The 20,132-nt window shown below is 34.2% G+C and overlaps 1 protein-coding gene across 1 annotated transcript in view; it reads right to left on the bottom strand.

The window, feature by feature from the left end:
* The window catches only part of CLVS1 (clavesin 1), a 29,192-nt gene extending 13,117 nt beyond the window's left edge, over positions 1–16,075 (bottom strand). The window contains exons 1-2 of the mRNA XM_015823361.1: positions 15,687–16,075; positions 9,331–9,505 (exon numbers count right to left, since the gene is read on the bottom strand). Coding sequence (XP_015678847.1) covers positions 9,331–9,505; positions 15,687–16,075 — 564 coding nt within the window. The remainder of the gene's footprint in view (positions 1–9,330; positions 9,506–15,686) is intronic.
* Between the last annotated feature and the right edge of the window lie 4,057 nt (positions 16,076–20,132).

Raw genomic sequence — 20,132 nt, 5'->3', positions numbered from 1 at the left:
ATCCACCCCGAAGCCACGAATGATCTCCCCCAGCGGCTTCACATAAATATTGAACAAAAGGGGAGAGAGGACCGACCCTTGTGGCACCCCACAAGTTAGGGGCCTTGGGGTCGACCTCTGTCCCCCTGCCAATACAGACTGCATACGGTCGGTGAGGAAGGAGGAGAACCACCGCATAACAGTGCCTCCCACTCCCAACCCACCCAAACGCCGCAGCATGATACCGTGGTCCACGGTATCAAAAGCCGCTGAGAGGTCCAAAAGAACTAGGACAGAGGAATAACCCCTGTCCCGGGCCCTCCAGAGATCATTCACCAGCGTGACCAATGCCGTTTCCATGCTGTATCCCAGCCTGAAGCCCGACTGGAGCGGGTCCAGATAGACTGTTTCCTCCAGGTGCCGAGGGAATTGCTGCGCAACCACACTCTCAACAACCTTCGCCACAAAGCGAAGGTTGGAGACCGGGCGATAGTTAGCCAATACATACTTCACGTGATCTTGATTCTATTCCTCTGTTAATGCAGCCTAGCACTGTGTTGGCTTTTTTGGCAGCTGCAACACACTGCTAGCTCATATTTAAATGATTGTCCACTAGGACTCTTTAGAGGCAGCAATGGGAAAAGGCAGGGTCTTTCTTGTGAGTGCTGTACCAAAAAAATCCCACTAATTTAAGCACTTGCGTTTCTTCAATATGTTAACCATGTACATTTATACCCTTGAATCAAAGCATCCGGCATAAAACAAATTTGCCCAGCTGGATTGCTGAGCCAAAAGTAACAGTGAAAACTTGCTGACAGTTTTGAGGCAGGAGGGAGATATATTTTTTTCCCCCCAGCACTGCTTGTGGAAATATTTACATATTTGAGGCATTCACACTCTTGCTTTCTCTGAATTTGCTCTCTGAAATACCTCCAACTGAGTAGCTCATACAGGTAGTCCTCTCTTAATGACCACAATAAGGACTAGCAACTTAAATGGGACGTGCCACAGTCACTAAGTGGAAAATCACATCAGCACAATGGCCTTATGACCTCACTTCCCACTTGCTCATTAAGTGAAACATCACGTGACTTACAGTTTTACTTCACCTTCTCTATTAACTCTGCGTGTTGCATGCTGGTTTTGAAGCATGGGAATGGCGATCAAGTGACTATGGGACCCTAAAATGTTCACAAATGGGTGCCAGTTAACAAACTTCTGAATGGCAATTAAGTGACCGCAGGATGCGGGCAAAGGGTTGTCAACGCAAGGATTGGTTGCGATACTGTCTTATTTTTACACTGTTGTGACTTTGAGCCGTCGCTAATCAAGGCAGTCAATAAGCAAACGCCGTGAGTCCTGATTGGCTGGGATTAGTTTTGTGAATGATCACATTGGAAGTAATGAAGAAAACTGGAGGAAGGGCAGGAAATCCTCAAATTACGACTGCAATTGAGCCCAACATTTTTGTGCCTAAGTGAAAACATTTGTTAAGTGAGTTTCACCCCATTTTATGACCTTCCTTGCTACAGTTATTAAGTCAATCACTGCAGTTGTTGTTAGTAACATGTTTGTTAACTTCCTGACAGTGAGAACAATTAACCAGTGGAACAACCTGCCTCCAGAAGCGGTGAATGCTCCAACACTGGAAGTTTATAAGAAGAGACTGGACAGCCATTTGTCCGAAATGGTATAGGGTTTCCTGCCTGAGCAGGGGGTTGGACTAGATGACCTTCAAGGTTCCTTCCAACTTTACTATTATTATTATTATTATTATTATTATTATTATTATTATTATTATTATTATTATTATTATTATTATTATTATTATTATTATTATTATTATTATTATTATNCAGCCTCCCCAGGATCCTGTCCACGTCCTCGGGAGCCACAGAGTCAAACTCCTCCCATATAATAGTCTCAAGACCTGCTCCCGTCTCCTCCCCCGGGGCCACCCAGTCGGAGTCTAAACCCTCTCGGATCCGAGCGACTTTGTCATGCAGATATTGAGCAAAATCCTCAGCCCTCCCCACCAGGGGGTCCCCCCCCTCAACTGAAGGAGAGAGCGGGTCACCCTGAAGAGGGTGGCCGGGCGGTTATCTGATGACGCAATGAGGGTGGAGTAGTAATTAGACCTCGCCACCCTCATAGTTAAGAAAGCAACTCCAGTATTATTAAATAAATAATAAGATCTTAACTTTACACTGACTTATATACTTCTCAGGTGTTCTGATAGAATTCTCGGCAAGAAACAATAGTTAAAATAGTTTAATATACATTCTGAGAGAGTTTGGAAAGGAAAATTTAAAGTCAGATGGCAAACTAAGATATAAACTGGATATATTTGCACCCTAATAAATGGTTGAACACAAACACAGTCTACGTAGTTTGATTCGTATCTTTGTTAATTTTGCTGGAAGAATTGTTTCATAAGAACCCTTTATGGGATTCAAACCTGGGCAGTTTACATACCAGGCAGTGATTTAACCACCAAGCTTTCCTCCCCTCGAATCCCATAAAGGATGTGGCTAACTGAAGAGAGCAGAACGAGCTCGAAATGGCCATTTTAGTCTCCCAATTTAATTCTTTAACTCTTTGTCAGAAAAAGAAATTTGGATTTAAATGTTTCGCAGTTGAGACTTGAGCCTGCTTAATGCCCTTAGTTGGGGGGCTGCAAGGCAAAAGATATTGTAAAAAGTAAAACTGCAGTATAGCAGTTAAAATGTCAAGGTGTAATCAATCAGACCGGTCTGTCTGAAAAACTTCCTGTATATACTCCCTTGACTCGGCTGGCAAAGAGGGGAGGAAAGCCTGTGGCTTTGTGGTTAAATCACTCCTAGTATGTAAACTGCCCAGGTTCGAATCCCATAAAGGGTGTGGCTAACTGAAGAGAGCAGAATGAGCTTGAAATGGCCATCTTAGTCTCTCAATTTAATTCTTTAATTCTTTGTCAGAAAAATAAATGTGTGTGTGTGTGTATATATATACAAGAGTCTAAAAGGAATAAGAAGAATTAGTTGGGTGCAGGGAGGTATAAAAGTTAGTGTGTTTTCATCATCATTTGTTTTCATCATCTGACAGATTTTAAGCACTGCTGTGCAGAACCTGGCAACATTATATGTTGTAGCCAGGTTGGTATCTGAGAGCAGCAGGAAGGTGTAGAGCTGCTCTGTGAGCCCTGGATATTTGTGCAATATTGGTGAGATGATGCTAATACAAATGTCTCTGTAATACAAGCACTAGAGAAGCACATGATCTGTTGGCTGTTTAACCATAAATAAAGAAGTTTGCCATAACTTTAACATAAGGAAACATATGTTTTAATAGAATATGAAAGGAAGATGTTCATGCTAGGAGGACAATGTTCATGCCGATGGAGCAAAAACTATTGCAATAAGCTGACACATTTTATTTTATTGATAATTGTTGGCTAAATTTTGAACTAAAAGATCTATAAAAAGGATGGAGAAAACATGCTCTCTGTGGCTGTTCATTCAAAGCAAAACGTGACAGCTTGAGTGAATATATTTTGACTCTCCATTGATTGTCTAGTGATTTTGACTAAATTCCTAGTTTGAAAATAACCAAAGAAAAGGAAGGAGTCTCATCTTTCTGACATTCTCATAGTTGTGCAATTGCTAACTGCTTTTTGCCACTCACACTTTACAAATTCAGAATACATCTTTAGAATTTGGATGGTGAGGTGGGCAGTGATGAGCTGTCTGCTAAAACAAAGCAAAGCTGTGGCATACACTTGAAAGAAAACTGAGATGCCTGTAATTGTGGAGTCTGTCTGGCAGGAACAAAGAATGTCTATTCACAGAGAATATGCATGTGTAACACTTTTATCAATTCTAGGTGGTTAGAGAACTGATAACAGTAACAAAGAGTTAAACATCCTGCATACCTCAGCTATAAGTTAGGAATAGGGATGGCCTGCAGCAAATAGAATGTGGTATTAGATAACTCCTTGAGCATTCGTTAACCAAAGCTTAGAATAGGGACATCTAGAGACCAATAGGACAATTGTTAGATCATTATTAAAATGTTTATTAGATAGTTTTTTTATATACCCCACCTTATCCCACCTTCCACTTTAGTGAAAATGTATAAAGCTTTCTTAATTCTGTTTTTCAAGGTTCTTTGGCATTTTATAGCCAGGACCCCTTTTTTATTCTATTCTACATTCCTTTAGATCAGTGTTTTTCAAACTTGGCAACTAGAGCATTGTAAATGATGGTCACATGATCATGGCTGATCTGAATCTGAAGCAGATTCAAGTTTATCAAATTTTAATCTCACAGGAGTCATGGGCCCCAGATTTTGCATGCATTGTGTAAATTAGCCTATTTGGGGTATGTTGTTTCAAAAATTGGTGCCGTATGATGTGCCATTTTGTCTTTTTGAAGGTTGCAAACAAATATCAGAGATTTAGTAGCAGATAGATACATGAATATACATGCTTTTGAATCCATGTCGTTGTTGATTATTCACAAAAATGCTATATACAATTTTTCTCAATATCCTTTTTGTTAGTTTTAGTTTTTTTTCATCTGTCCACTTGCTACTTAGCAGTTTTCATTCTTGTACAAAGAAAGTTGATTAGATAAACCCAAATCTGGTAACATGACATCAGTTTCTGTTTAATATTTCTAGAAAACAGAAATGCTTGATGCCTATAATAGTATTTACTAATCAAAATCTATGTAGGGAATTAGCAAGAAAAGGATATAGCCTTTATTCAGCACTATGTCTTTGCCATATTGCTATCAGGAAAAAATATCTTATCCTAAAGGAATTGTGTAATACCCAAGGATGCCATTTGATTGTAATGAAACTTATTTGAAAGTCAAGAAAATGTGTGCATGTATATGTATATGTTTTTTTTTAATGTATCTGAACTTGTGGGTATAAAAGGGCTTAAATATTACTTACTTTGGTCCTTGAATTGTGCTTACTAGGAGGATACCTTCTTAGATACTGATACAGTTTTGGTAAAAATGTGTCCGTTCAGCTAATGTTTGCCATTTCTAAATACCCAAGTCTTTTTATCTCCCCCCCCCCCCGCCGCCCAACCCAGATGTCTCAAAGGCCAAGAGGATCTTTTGGAATGTTCATGGAAGAACACTGAATGAAAGGCTTCCAACCACTTTTCTCTCTAATACAAAAGCTATGAAAGAAAAGTAAATTATACCTTCTTCCCTGTAATCATAAACAATATCTGTCAGCCCTTCAAGGTAGATTAGATTAGGAAACCAAAGTTATGAATGCTAATACTACTTTTATTACAAGCTTGCAATAAAAGAATCTTGCAAATCTGAGTACACTTCTTCACTCCCATCCTTTATGTTCAAGCGAATTAGAAGTTAGGTCTGATATGCTTTCTCAAATTGCTTTCTGCCTTGGACTCACATTTATTGTCTGATCATGTCTTTGCAGTGGCTCATCCTCCTGTTCTTCGAGTTTATTGCTACTGCTCATTTTATCTCATCATTTTCGTGCAGTTTCAAATTCTATGCAAAAATAAAATGAAGTGCAGAGAGGACCTGGCCAAAAGTATCATCCAATTTAATAGAATGCACTTTCCAAAGATACTTATTTAGAGAATATTTTTTTCCCTCTTCAGTATTTTAAATTCTAAGATTTTACCAGCAGTATCACAGAATGCAACTTTGATAGGTGTTTCTATTTTGCTCTTGACTTTTCTTTTTCTATACTTTCATAACCTGACATTATTATTGCAGAGTAGATTGGTCAGGTAATGAAAATATTAATGTTATTTTATGCCCAACATTGCACCATTTATGAAAAGTGAGTAATAAATCTGATTGATTAAGGAAATTAATGGCCTGACCTAACACAACTCTGTTGCAATTGTTTATGTTTGCCTGTTCTATTAAGTTTTGGAAAATGAAAAAAACAAACATAATGGCTTAAAAATCAGAAAATATTATCCTAGTAGTGAACGGATTGGTGCAGCAAAACCATGCTTACACCCTATTACATGGTTCCATTAGCAGTACCTCTGTCTCTAATGACCTGAACCTCTTCTCACATCTTATAAGAGCTCATGAAGCCCTATCTATAAAGTTACAATTTTAAATGATAAAGATTAATGTGCGTTTTTTTAAACCATTTAATAAAACATACAATTTCTCAACATTCCCATGTCCTTCTGATACTGACATTTTAAAAACAAATATTTTAAAGTTGACAAGCATCTAGAACAAAGCATTCCAGAGTAACACTTGGCACAGAGATGTTATATTGAGAATGTGACAGGTATAGCAATAAAATGCACAACAGTGCATATTTTCCTATGCCTTTGGTAAAGCCAACAACAATAAATTTCTTTCAAATGCTGTTCCTGACAAGAAGCTTATTACTATTTAATACATTGCTATATAAAGAACGTATCTGCATAATTCAGATGCTAAACAAAATATAAATGACATGAACAACTTCACCTCAAGAAAGCTTTACTTTTAATAGCTGTTGGTTGAACTGTGGAACAGCAGAGTTTTTAAACCTTTTTCCCAACAAAAGGTTCCAAAACTACTATTAGCCTTAAACCAAACAGAAGTATAATTCACTCTTCTGTCCTTCAATCATTGGTTTTTAAGACTGTAAAGGCTGAGCTTACATGCAGCAGATTTAAATTGAAATCAGCAGTCTTTTCAGAAGTGATAGGATGGACAGAATAGGATTACTATATATTCCCCTGCCCCATATTAAAAAGGGCTCTATACACACAGAAAATCAGCATAAATGACATTTTGAATTCTGGAACTGTGTTGGTCCAAAATTAAAATTATTAATTATACAAACACTTGGTGTTGAATAAAGCACATTGCAACAGCTAATTGGAAGCTTCCAATGTGTAGATTTATGCTCCAAAATTAGACGAATCATAGGTTTATATTATCTACTTTTAAAATACTTTAGGACTCAACACTCACAACAGGGATGTTAGGCATATGTTTAGAAGCATAATAAATAAATGTTTGCTTTTAAAACCCAGTGAACCTTTATTATTGATGATATAAAAACTACAATTATTATGCATAATTTGTTTAAAAATCATGGTAACATTGCCTACATACTAATCAATTGTTTGTGCAAAGTGTAGCTAGTTCGCTCTTCTTACATCTAGAACAAAATGTAATATTTAACTAATGTTGGGGAATAAATTAAATAAGACAGAGGCAAATAGTACCTTTCTGCACAAAAGGGCTCATTTCCTACTAATCAATTTTTGACTGCAATTTAACATTCTTTGGGAAAAAATCAGTCTAATGAGGAATCCAATTGTTTACACACACACACACACACACACACGCAATAATGTTACTACAGTATAGCTATTATCTATTATACACACAACATTCCTCCCAATAAGGAAATTTATCAGTGGTACATAGGGAAAAAGAGTGGTACATAGGGAAAAAGAGAAACCAGTATTCCAATATTATTTCACTTTTGCCCTTGAAAATACTGTGTACCTTTTTTGAATATTACATAATTATTAACATCAAGCAGCAGAACCACACTTCTAGGAGAGGGGTCCTTATATTTATGGAATCCAACATAATAAGTGAATAATATAGTATATATATATATATATATATATATATATATATATATATATATATATATATATATATATATATATATATATATATATATATATATATATATATATATATATATATATATATATATATATATATATATATATATATATATATATATATATATATATATATAATCTAGAATAACTTCCAGACCCATCCAGTATTTGGAGTTATAATACTGTGATGTATTTGGAGGGATATACACATTTACCAGTATTAACTCGAACTCTTTACATCTAAATTTAACAGCTAGAAAATACGAATACTTGTCTTCATTGTATAGTTTCTCCCCCTGCCACGCAATTCTTGCTTTATGAGAATGCATAACCCACCAGAGGGTCTCCCTTTGTTTTTTGTTTTTTATGCTGGGGAAGCCCATCTCTGGAAGGTGGCAGTTGTACTGGTTCATCCACTTCGGTTAACCAGGTTTCCTGAAAGGCTATTACATCAAATGAATAATATAGTAAATATAATCATATAATCATATATAGTCATAGTAAATATAATATTCAAAAATAAGTTGAATAGCATCCAAAGGATTGCAACTCTTGTTCTTATTCCTTACCAGTGTATCAGAGATAGAACATTTAAACATGCCTGACTTTAATTTAATGGCATCTTAACTTTAGATAAACTAAGCACTTTTTATGAATATTAGATGAACTAAGCAAATTCTGGATAGTTGCAGCTGTTTAGGACTATTAATCAATATTGCTTAGCTATTAAAATACAATAATTTAGAGACTTCCCATGAGAATTATGACAAATTAGACATCCCCGAAGGAGTGGGGATAGTATTGCAGGAAAGATTGGTAGTCAGACAATATACAGTATATAAAAAGTATACAAAATGCTCTTATTTTTACATACTAGTATTTTATATACTAGCGTATAAAAATAAGATCAAATCCCACTCCCTTCTAGTGCTGATCATGTTGCCTAGTTTGGTAATGAAATGTCTGCAAGAAAACCACCAAGCTCAGAAAATACCAAGAACCCCAGAGTTGGCTATTCCGAAAGCACTTAGTTGATGCAAACTTTTCTGAACTGAATAAAATTTGCTTGTGCATTCAGCGTTTCTTTTCCTAATATCCCTTAAATTGCCTTCAGCTGAAAAAGCACAGTAGTTCAAATGCTATTATTGACAGAATCTGATATTTAAGAGCAAACTACATATGTTGCTCCCAGTATTCTAGGAATGTCTGTTCATTTATTTCTGGATGTAAACATAGGCAACATCTCCACTCAAGCTCTGACTTTAATAGTTTGGATTTGTTTTTGTTTTATTTTATTTTATTTTTAAAAAGCCATTTGGCCTTATGATAATTCAGTCTGATGCTAAGCTCTGTCTCTGGATACTTATTTTATCCTTCATTCAGCACATATGCAGCCACTCTATATGTGTGGTATATATTTTGTCTGGCAGATGTTGCAAATTATTAATCACCCGGAAGTCCCATGGATTAAATCTCAAATCTCTAAACATTTCTAATTGCTGCTGCATGCAGTACAGCCCTGTAGTAAAAATGGCTCACTGTTTCACTTGAAACAAATAAACATCTGAAATTCTTAATTAAGCCTCAAGTTTCAACATGATTTTCTATTGATTTTTTAATTGTTTCTGTACTTGACAACAGTATTCCTGGGAAAAAAGAAAAGAAAAGAAAAACTCAAGGTATTCTCAAGGTATTACACTTTCTTCTGTGCTACATACCTGCAACCCTTCAATGGCCAGTTTGAGGATGGAAGGAGTCAATTTGGAGGCTTGCTTGAAAGAAAAATTACTCCAGTCTATAATTAGAATGAAGCCATTTATCTGAAGCTCTTGATCTTCAATCAGAACTTCCAAGGACAAGAGAATAGCCCGTAAAATATCTATGAAGGAATTTCTACGAATGGGAGAAAAGAGAAAAATCATTTTTCATAAGTTGGAAGAAAACAAAACAAAAAAACCCACTTGCTTTTGTGGCACTAGACAAATGCAGCTCATTTTCTACCAGTAGAAATTGTGACAAAGTGATGACTTTACTTCTTTGAACCTGTGCAAAGTTATTTCTGGAGTTCCTTCTCATTATTACGTATAATAGGCATTGTTAAAATGTTAAAATATAACAACTAATACAAAGTATTTTGAGAATCCCATGAACCATAGAATTTTCCAAAGCAAAAAAAAAAATAGTGTTTGGATATCAAAATAGAAGTCAGTAATAAAGAGAAAATATAGTAAACATAGGGCTGGGAAATTTTATTTACTTCTAGAATTTACTTTTAATGCTTTTTAACTTTAATCTGGCATAAATAAATGTACTAGATTTTTCTCTCCTGATCATTGGAATTGCTGTCCTCAAAGCCATGTGTTCAAGAAATCATAAAATTATGGCAATAATATAATTATTATATTATATATTAAATTAAACTTTTTTTAGAAACAGTCAGTAGACTGTAATTAATGGAGTGAGTAAGGCTATTTCCAGTTATGTCTTCTGTCCTTCCACGTCTTTCTTGCTAACACAAGAAGCTTGGCAATAAGGCTTTCAGACCTAAATTGGACTAGTTCTAGGCAGGCTCAGATGAAATCCCATCAAAATGACATCTTACCCAACAATATATATCCCCCATAGATAAGTGGACAAATTGGTATTCTGGTCAATGAATTAGAATAGTCAATTCAATTTTATCCTTGTAATTAATAACATCAGATATCTCATTAAACAAAAAAACCCATCTGCAAATTGATGAAGAATTGTAGGGTCAGGAAACTTTTAAAGAATGAATTTTGTTGAAAGTTTTAATTCTGTCTGTCTATCTGTCTATATATACTGCTCACAAAAATAAAGGGAACGCAAATCCCTTCATTTCCATGGTAAAATGTTCCCTTTATTTTTGTGAGCAGTATACATATATAGGCTGTGATGGAAACCTTCATTTTTTTATGCAATGCATTTTGGAACTGTGGCAGAATATTTCATAATGATAATGGGGGAAATTAACGGACCCAAAAGAGAAATGCTTATTTCAAGAAAAATAACTTAAATACAATTTAAACAAAGTGACAACAAAATGGTAAGTACTATTTACTCCAATACTTTCACCTCATAAATTGTCTCACTTTCAAGGTGCAATTTTGTCCCATTTAGTTTTTAATGAAAAAATGGATAGAGAAATTTTTCCAATTAGTAGTAAAACAAAAATTCATCTAAAAGTTGGAATGATTGAATTAAATCTCTCTCTCTCTCTCTCTCTCTCTCTCTTTCTCTTTCTCTCTCTTTTTTTCTCCTTTTTCCTCCTTCCCTGTCCCATCAGTATAATTTAAAGAGACAGCTTGATGCATTTCATTTATAAATCAAATCATGCCTACTGCTTGCCTAATTAACACCAGCACAGCTGTTAATTAAATAGTTTACAATACCCAGCTACATAATTGGCCAACAGATTGAGTTAGGCCTTTGCTGCAGGCAGTAAGTACTTTTCAAAACCTTGCATTCATAGCCTATTAATGGTTTATAAAATATTCAGGTAGACAAAAGTTCACATTTTTTGGAAATATGCTGTCAGCACCATTCATTTCTGTTTGGAGATTCTTTCATATCACTTTTCAATAATTCAGGAAGTAATTTTCTTTCTTTCTTTCTTTTTTCTTACTACCTTCCAATTTTAACTTCACTTGCTCCAGTGCTTCATTGTAACCAACTTATTTATTGTGATCCATGAGGGTTTTTTAAAAATAAAATAAAATGACTTATCCTAGCTCAGTTTGAACCAATTTCACATAATAATCAGTTCCCTGTATTTCTTTAATTGAAATCAGTACTGACTTATTTCCAGTCTGTTTAAATGATTAGGTGTCATCCACAAGAAACCAGGAAGGAAAGCAGTTAAAATGATTACAGGTTTATTGCATGTTAACACTCTACAAATATCTGAACTAATAACAGTCAAAGCAAATTGGTAGTGGATAAGAGTCAACAGAATTCAAGGTGGGCAGTGACTCAAGACTGATAATGCACTTGATCCCTCCCTTGGGCTCAGCCTACTCATCTCCTACATCATGTTTAGAACTTGTATTATATATCAACACAGATATATAAAGAAGTGTGACCAATTATTCATTATATTCTTTTCATCAAGAATATGTTCATATTGTTTGTCTGAACTAAATGCATCTATTCACGTTCATTTACAATATTATTTACATGTTTCTCAATTTGTTCATTTTCTTCATTTCGTATTTTCTTCATTTCTTCTTTTTCTTTCCTATCTCATTTGCTTGTTGCTTTATTTGATCAAATTATAGGAATGAAATATTAAAACTGATAAAATGTATGTATCCATGCATAATTGCAAACATGTTATTTTTTCCATATAGCATTCTTTGTTCATCTAATGTTGTACCTTATTAACTTTCTGACAATTACTGTCCTCCAAATATAATTCTTAATTTTCTGACCAGAAAAGGCAAGTTCTTTTCTTCAGATTGCAAGTAATTCAGAATTTAATAATGTTCACTAGAACAGAAGTATAATAGTTCACTATCCATGATGGCATTGTAGATGCTAGCATTTTTCATCATTATTTTAATATCATAATTTGTAATGTTTTGCATTTTATTCTAAAAATCCTGACCTTTATTTTTAATCAGCAGAGTTAATCCTATTTAATTGATTACACATAATATTTGTAAAGAAAATAAAATAATAAATGCAGATAGTCCTCCCTTAAAATGGTAATTGGGACCAGAATTTCCATTTCTAAATGACTCAATTGTGAAGTGTGATTGCACCATTTAGCAATGGAAATTCCAATAGTTCCATGTGCTGTCATTAAATAAATCACTGTGGCAAGGACATCATGTGATTTGCAATCTTCAGTCAGCTTCATCATTGACTTTGCCTTTAGGAAACTTGCAAAGAAGGTCACAAATGGGGATCACATGACTGTGGACCACTGCAATGTCATAATTGGCAGCTGGGTGCTGCGTGCCTGAATCACAATTACATGACTGCAGGGATGCTGCCACAAATGTAAATACAAGAACCAGACATAAGTACCACTTGTTGCACTGTTATGAATCTGAATAGTCACTGCATAAGTGATCATTAAAGGAGGCATTATAATACCCATATAGTTATGCCCAGCTATTAAAAAGTGGAGAAAGTGCTAAATTATATTAAATTATAATAAAAATTATTCTCCACAGAAAGGATTTAGGCTTTTCTTAAGGAATTGCAATGATTCTTGTCTCAAGAAGAACTTCGTTATTCCTTGTGATTTGGGAAGTCTTCCCCCAAATAGTGCCAGCCAGATGTGTTGGATTATAGTTCTCAAAATCCAAGAGTACTTCGCAAAAAAAAATTAAAAAAGCAGTCACTCAGATGTTGTCCATTAGTGGCACCATAACCAAGCCTTCCACCAGTTACCTTAAAAACCAAGTTAATATGCATTGGAAGAACTGTTCCATTGAATACTTGAACTCAGAGCTAATCGGGATCTTAAATAGCATCTGCAGTAGTTTGCAGTAATTTTAGGAGGAAATTGTCTTTGGAGATTATGGGGAATTGATATGGTATCATCTTAACATTGCTCAGTAATTGATCATGATTAGCCTGCATCATTTAAAGTGTCTGCATCATCTTCAAGAGATGTGGAATAATTGACATGAAATTATCAAGATACTTACACTATAGTAAATCAGTTAAAACTGAAAATAGATCTTCTTGGTCATTGCAAACACCATGAAATCTAATGACAAAACTAGATCCAGGAATATCCTTAAGACAGATACATCTACTTCAGACCACTTTCTTACCTTGAGACCTCATCACATTTCACAGTATCTGTTTGTCTTAGCTTTCTGAATCCTTTTAGCTGAAAAGCTACAGATCATGACAAGATTAGAACTAATTCATCCTGTAGCCTAACAAAACCAAACATGAAATCACTTTTTATCACTCCAGAATGCATTTTCATGAATTTATCACCAACTTCCTTTTTCCAGAGCTTATCTGATAGAAATTGATAGATATTTTTCATTCTTAGAAGATGTAATGCACAAATGCACCTGTCTCTTCTTTATTTCTTAAAAAAACCCAAAGATATTTCTGGTAATTTTCTAATAACTTAATATTTTCAGATTTTTCAAAAACACATACCTACCATAAACAAATTTGGAAAAACCAATAAATGCACTGAATGTGATCCATTTAGCTTGAATCACTTGTCTGTATTATCTAACTCTGTTTCCCAATCTTGGAAGCTTTAATATATGTGGACTTCGACTCCCAGAATTCCCAGCCAGCATGCTGATTGGGAAATTCTGGGAATAAAAGTCCACATATCTTAAAGTTGTCTTGTTTCAGAAACACTAATGTATTCCTTAAAGAAAGAATGGTTTACTTCTATTCTGTATTAGAAAGGATTGTGTAGGTAAGCCTTTGTAATACTTGATTACAGAGCTATTTTCATGTGGCTTTAATTTCCGGAGTCTGCTAACATTTTTCTTGCTGTTCTCATAATCTTGTCATTTATGATGTCTTTGCTATTTGGCAAGAGGAAAAAAAATGAATGTCTGTGTTTACCACTGAAATCTTTGAAAACTGCACAAAAGGGAGAGTGGAATGGTTTTAATCCTGGCAGTAAAAGATAGAAATGGAAATTTTTTCTTACTATTTCTCATAGATTCTTGTTTTCTATTTTGAAGTGTAATTTGTGGTTCATCAAACAGAAAAAAGAGCATTGATCTGGATTAATTAGACTTTACCCATAATAAGCACCTTTATCCCTTCCTTTTTACTTTCAGAAATATCAGTATAGTGTTTTGTTTAAAGCTGTTTTTTTCTGTACCACTATTTTTTTAATAATCCAATGGATTAAAAGATATTGTTTTAATCAAAATATAATTTATCTAAATTAAAATTTTAATGTGTTGCAAATGTTTTTGTTCACACTACAGACAGAAGTCTTGACATTATGTATGACATTATGTATATAATAATAAAATATAGAACAAAGACAGATTTTGCAAACTTTGTTTTTACCATTAATGAAACCTTGCAACACTAAAATGACTCTTCATTTTAATAGAGTTTGTGGGTAAACACATTTCTAAACACCTATTTATATTCAGAAAGTTTAAAAATATTACTCTGATTAATTTCTTTTTCTTTTCTTTTTCTTTTCTTTTTCTTTTCTTTCTTTCTTTCCTTCTTTTTCTTTTCTTTCTTCCTTCCTTCCTTCTTTTCTTTCTCCCTCCCTCCTTCCCTACCTTCCTTCTTCATTTTCACATAACAGTAATGCTTTGCTCTTTATATCCCATTCACTATTCAATTTCAAATGGTTAAAAGTATTTGACATCTTGGGTTAACAAAGTAGAAGTTATTGGACCTACTGTTATGGAAAGATTGGTTATAGCAAAGAAGAATTTCCTTCTATGGGTTATTCAAACTTCTTTTAGTCATATAGAATCACCAGTAACATGTTTCTCCGAAAATAAGACAGGGTCTTATATTAATTTTTGTTCCAAAAGTCATATAAGGGCTTATTTTCTAGTTAGGTCTTATATGGTATTAAATGTGTCCATCTGGCTGACGATGTTAACTGGGGCTTACTTATAATATGAGCATCCTGAAAAATCATGGTAGAGCTTATTTTCATTTTGGGTCTTATTGGGACCCAAATACTGTGGAAAACACAGTATTATAGTCAATTGTAGTTCAGCTGTATTATGATATTATAAAATATGTAACAGTGTAAATATGATTACAAAAGGGACTGTTTTTGAAAATATATCATCCCAGTTCTAATAGTATTTTAATTTTACTAGGCAATATTTCCTATAAACATTTTGTTAAAATCTGAATTATGCATGTGAAATATTAAATACACATCTGAAGCAAGACTTAAACACATTCTTCATTTATCATGTTGAATATTAGATCAGTCAAATAATCGGCAAACAATGCAACATTTGAATAAGCTTCATAATACAAAATATTTGGATTGTCAATTATATAATCAATCATTTGCTAATGAATGTTGTATTTTAAAATAGATAAGGATGCTATCTACATTTACCTACTCTGATCCCAACTGGCTGCAAAGAGCAAAAGTATCTTTCTGCCATAGTGATCACGGTTTTCTAGCACTCCTGGGAAGCCATCAATCAGAGCTCGTTTGATCCCTGGATCATCAGCCTTGAAATTTTTAAACATATCCAGATTCAGCTGCCGATATTGGAAATACTGAGCCAATAATCTGAAGGCATCTGTTTGATGAAATTTTCTGGCTCGGAGAAATCTCAGGATGAAGGCATCATCTGTACGCAAGAATCCAATGTCAGGTCTTGTGATGATCATGTCCCTTACTTGCTGAATATCCTGGTGCAAAACATCTGGGTTTTCATTAAGCTCCAGACGGGCTTTCTCTATGATTTCTGGATTGAGTCCAGTATGCAAATGGGTCATGTCTTCAAAAGTTGCTTTTCTAAATCCTTGGCTTTAGAAGTATGGTCAGAATATGCAATGGCCCCATTCAACTAAGAGTATATGGTGATCCATTCAAGTGCATTTATTTCTTCCATTATATTGAGTGGAAAAAGAATTCACAGGTAATTCCATTCATATTCCCAGAAATCCATCCAATGTACAAATTTGCATTTTCTGTAAAACAAATGCAAAATCACTAATCATATGTGAATAAACAATAATTGAATAAGCACATTTCAAAATTCTCTCTCTCTCTTTTTATTGCCAGTATAGATCTGATTAAAATTGAACTATTTTGAATGGAATAACACATTGCCATCAATTCTGTGCCTCCCATACATCATGATGAAAATATAATTACACTGAGCCATCAGCACTGTAGATATTACATTGATTTCATATTTAGTATTATGCTATTGCTCCTTATTTAACAATAATAAAGTTAAAAATGAAGACTGAAAGTGATTTATGTATTCTGAGAAATACTTTTTGTAAATAAAACCTGCTTTCTTCTTGCTAATGGAAATTAATTCCATTTGAGATCATAATTTCCAAAGAATTATACTCAGAATAGTTTCCAATATTTACACAGTTCTTACTAATCCTCAACAAGAGATTATTCTTTCAAACATGTGGAAAGGAATTTACACAAAACATAAATATACATGCACTTTGCACCACATCCTTTGTGCAGTGTGCAAACCATTGCTCCTCTAGTAGGAATAAGTTTTTAACAATCACATCCACAAAACAGCCTCTGAGCTCCAGAACCTGCCCTTCCTTTCTTCTTTATCCTCCCCCATACACTAAGGTGGAGGAATTGCATTCATTCATCTAGTCAGAGAGCCATAAGCCCTTAGCTGAAGACAATCTGAAGAAAACTATTCTAGAGAATCACACAAGCATGGCATAATTGTATCTGGTGAAACTCTGAAGCAAGATTAGAAATTGTTTCTATTGAAGACATGCAAATTACCTAATCATTAACACATTGAGGTGATTCAGTCAGTTCCTTCTGGAGAGATTCCTGGACTCCCACATCTCCCACAACTTTCCACATATTCCAATGCAGAGAGTCAAAGGGATCAGTCCCCTCTGTTGAAACAAATTTCTATGTGTCTTTATATGTGTGTGTGTGTGTGGACTGCAACACATATAGGACTCAAATAATTTATCTATATCTATATTGATGAGAAATTCAATATCTATGGTAGATTGAAAGAGGGGGAAGGGAGGGGAGAGCAGAAGAGGAAAGGAAGAGAGACTATAGTGAAAGTGAAATTATTACTGGAAGAGAAATAATTCCATTTTCATTCTACTTTCTTTCATTTCTACTTTTCTTTCAGGTCCATTTTTCTCCTAGATTTATTCTTGAAGTACCATATAATTCCCTGTCCCAAATTCAGAACTTCTTTTCACCCTTGCATTCTCATTAATTCTCTTAGTCTTTCATCATAACAATTAAACCAGTCACATTTTTAAATCTGTTCCCTTTTCTGTTACACATGAACAACCTACGCTTGAACCATGTATCCAAAACAAATAGAATGTCTGAGCAGATGATCATCCATCAAATTGTCATTGACTCTTGAATATGCAAAATGGCACAATCACATTTTTGAATTCTCTTTCTTACTTTCTCATCCATTCATCAGAAAGGGTTTATTTCCCTCCCTCAAGTATGATGATTATAGGTACTAGTCAGGGATAGGATCCTATGCCTGCAGAAATTGAACCCAGATGTCACTCTTCCTCACAAGATGGAAAAAAAAAAACCTGAGTGCTTCCAAAAGAACAACAATTCAGGACAAGAATCAGTGAGACTGCATCGAAAATGACTTCCTCTTCTACGGTTCCTTCTTGAGGAAGCCAAGTGAGTTTCCCCTGATAAACACAGAGGTGACTCCAGATCCAGGGATAACTGATATACTTGTTAGGGGTTAATAAGCTTTAAAAGTACAAAGTTCTTTCATATAACTGTCTTATCCATAAAAGCATAAAGACAAACTGGACCTTTAGTAAAAGTTTTACTTGTATTGCATCTTAGTCATTATTAATGCTGAACTCTGAGGATCTTATATAGAATCTATTCAACTATCCAAAAGGTCAGCTCACATGCCTTCCCTGAGTTAGCCCTGCTAAGTCATTGTTTATTTGTTTATTACACTTATATGCCTAGATGTAAGCCTACAGTAGATGTAGAAATTTGTGGATAAATCCTGTGCTATGTTAAGCAGCTTTTGATGGTATTTCAATAGACCATAGTAAGTCCCAAGAAATGTCACTCTTTACCAATTGTGCTGGTGAAAAGAAAAAAAAAAGAGCACAGGAAGGTGTGCTAGATAGATGGCAACTGTTAATATTTCCAATTCCATGTGTGGTACCGAAGAGGTTGACTTATGAGTCAAGTTAAATCTTTTCACATAAGTAAATGAAATGTCAGGTTTACTGTTTTGGTGAAATGCCCCATTTTACATGAGCACATATAAAATCATTAAAAAGTCAATACTACACATTCATTTTCACATCCTTCTTTCATTCTAACATTTGGCCTTAAGGCAACATGTAGGCAGCCAGAATAATCAATATTCCTTTGAAGTTTCCTGATAGTATTACTAAATATAAACTGCTACTGGCCATTATAATATGTTCATTTAGTGGCTGAACTATGCCTACCAGTTGTTTCATTCATAAAAATTCTTGAATTCTATAAAGCAATTAAACAAAAATGTGATTACTTTTCAGCTTTAACAATTAATATTTATCCTTAACAATATAAATTGCTACATGTTAATTAACCTAACAAAGCTTTAGAATCCTATCCTGTTGTTATAATCTGTTTACAAAATGTGAAGACACAGCTGCCAGGTCTTTAGTATGAAACCATCAAACCTAGGATGTCATAGTGTATCAGCTGATCCAAGTAGTGTGGCCTTTTACAGATTGACAGATGAAAATTTTATCAATGAGTAGATTTTCTAAGTGCCATTAAAGATTTTTGTTTATGTCATAATCTTTCAGTTTTAATTTTCACATCTTGATACTTTGTGATCTTGTCTGATTCTTTATCTTTCTACTATTCCCAGGTTTTGCCACATCAATTATCCACACTTTCTTCTTTTCAACCAGTTATATATGGTGTGTTACGAGCCAGGACTTTATCAGTCTACATTCAGAAATACCATAATATTTTACCATGTTCAATTTTGACTTCTATTTCAACTTTTATTATTATTATTATTATTATTATTATTATTATTATTATTATACAAAATTTTATTGAATATACAATTAAAAAAACACAAAAGGCACATTAAACATAATACAATTAAAGACAAAAAAGACACATTGGACATGATACAACTTCCCTGTTTAAATGATACTATTAATATTACTTTACATTAAGTTATTACATTGTTACACAGTGCGCATTCTTTCAATAAAGTACATCCTAGTTAAATAACTTTTGGTTCTATCTAATATGACAAATATTAAAATAAGAATGTCTAGGTTATCTACTTAATCATCAGCCTTTGTCCCAGCGTACCTCTTAAAATCCAACCAATTATACACTTTATTCCAAATTTCAAAGTATTCTGTTTCTGTTTTATTTTTGAGTTCTAATGTCAGTCTGTCCATTTCCGCACAGGATAGAATTTTGTTTAGTATTTCTTCTTCAGGGGGGGGGTTCTTTTCTTTTCCAATTTTGAGCATATGTTAAGCTTGCTGCGGTTAAAATGTGCAGAATTAAATATAAAGCTCCTTTGCTGAATTTATCCATAGTGATCCATAATAAAAAGAGTTCTGGTTTTGCTTCACTTTTTTAATGATAGTATCTCTTCTAACCAATTCTTTATCAAGTGCCAAAATTTTCGAACTTCTGAGCATTCCCACCACATATGATAGTAAGTCCCTGATATTTTCCTACATTTCCAACATAATGGTGAAGATTTTTTGTCTATTTTTGCTAGCCTTATAGGGGGAAGGTGCCACCTGTAAAACATCTTGTATAAGTTTTCTTTGTAAGTAGTAGCTA

This window comes from Protobothrops mucrosquamatus, unplaced genomic scaffold (genome assembly GCF_001527695.2).
Source record: "Protobothrops mucrosquamatus isolate PMUCROS unplaced genomic scaffold, P.Mucros_1.0 scaffold1847, whole genome shotgun sequence".
NCBI classification, from domain to species: domain Eukaryota; kingdom Metazoa; phylum Chordata; class Lepidosauria; order Squamata; family Viperidae; genus Protobothrops; species Protobothrops mucrosquamatus.
Note: the sequence above shows the minus strand (reverse complement) of the source record. Positions and strands in the feature narration are given on the sequence as shown.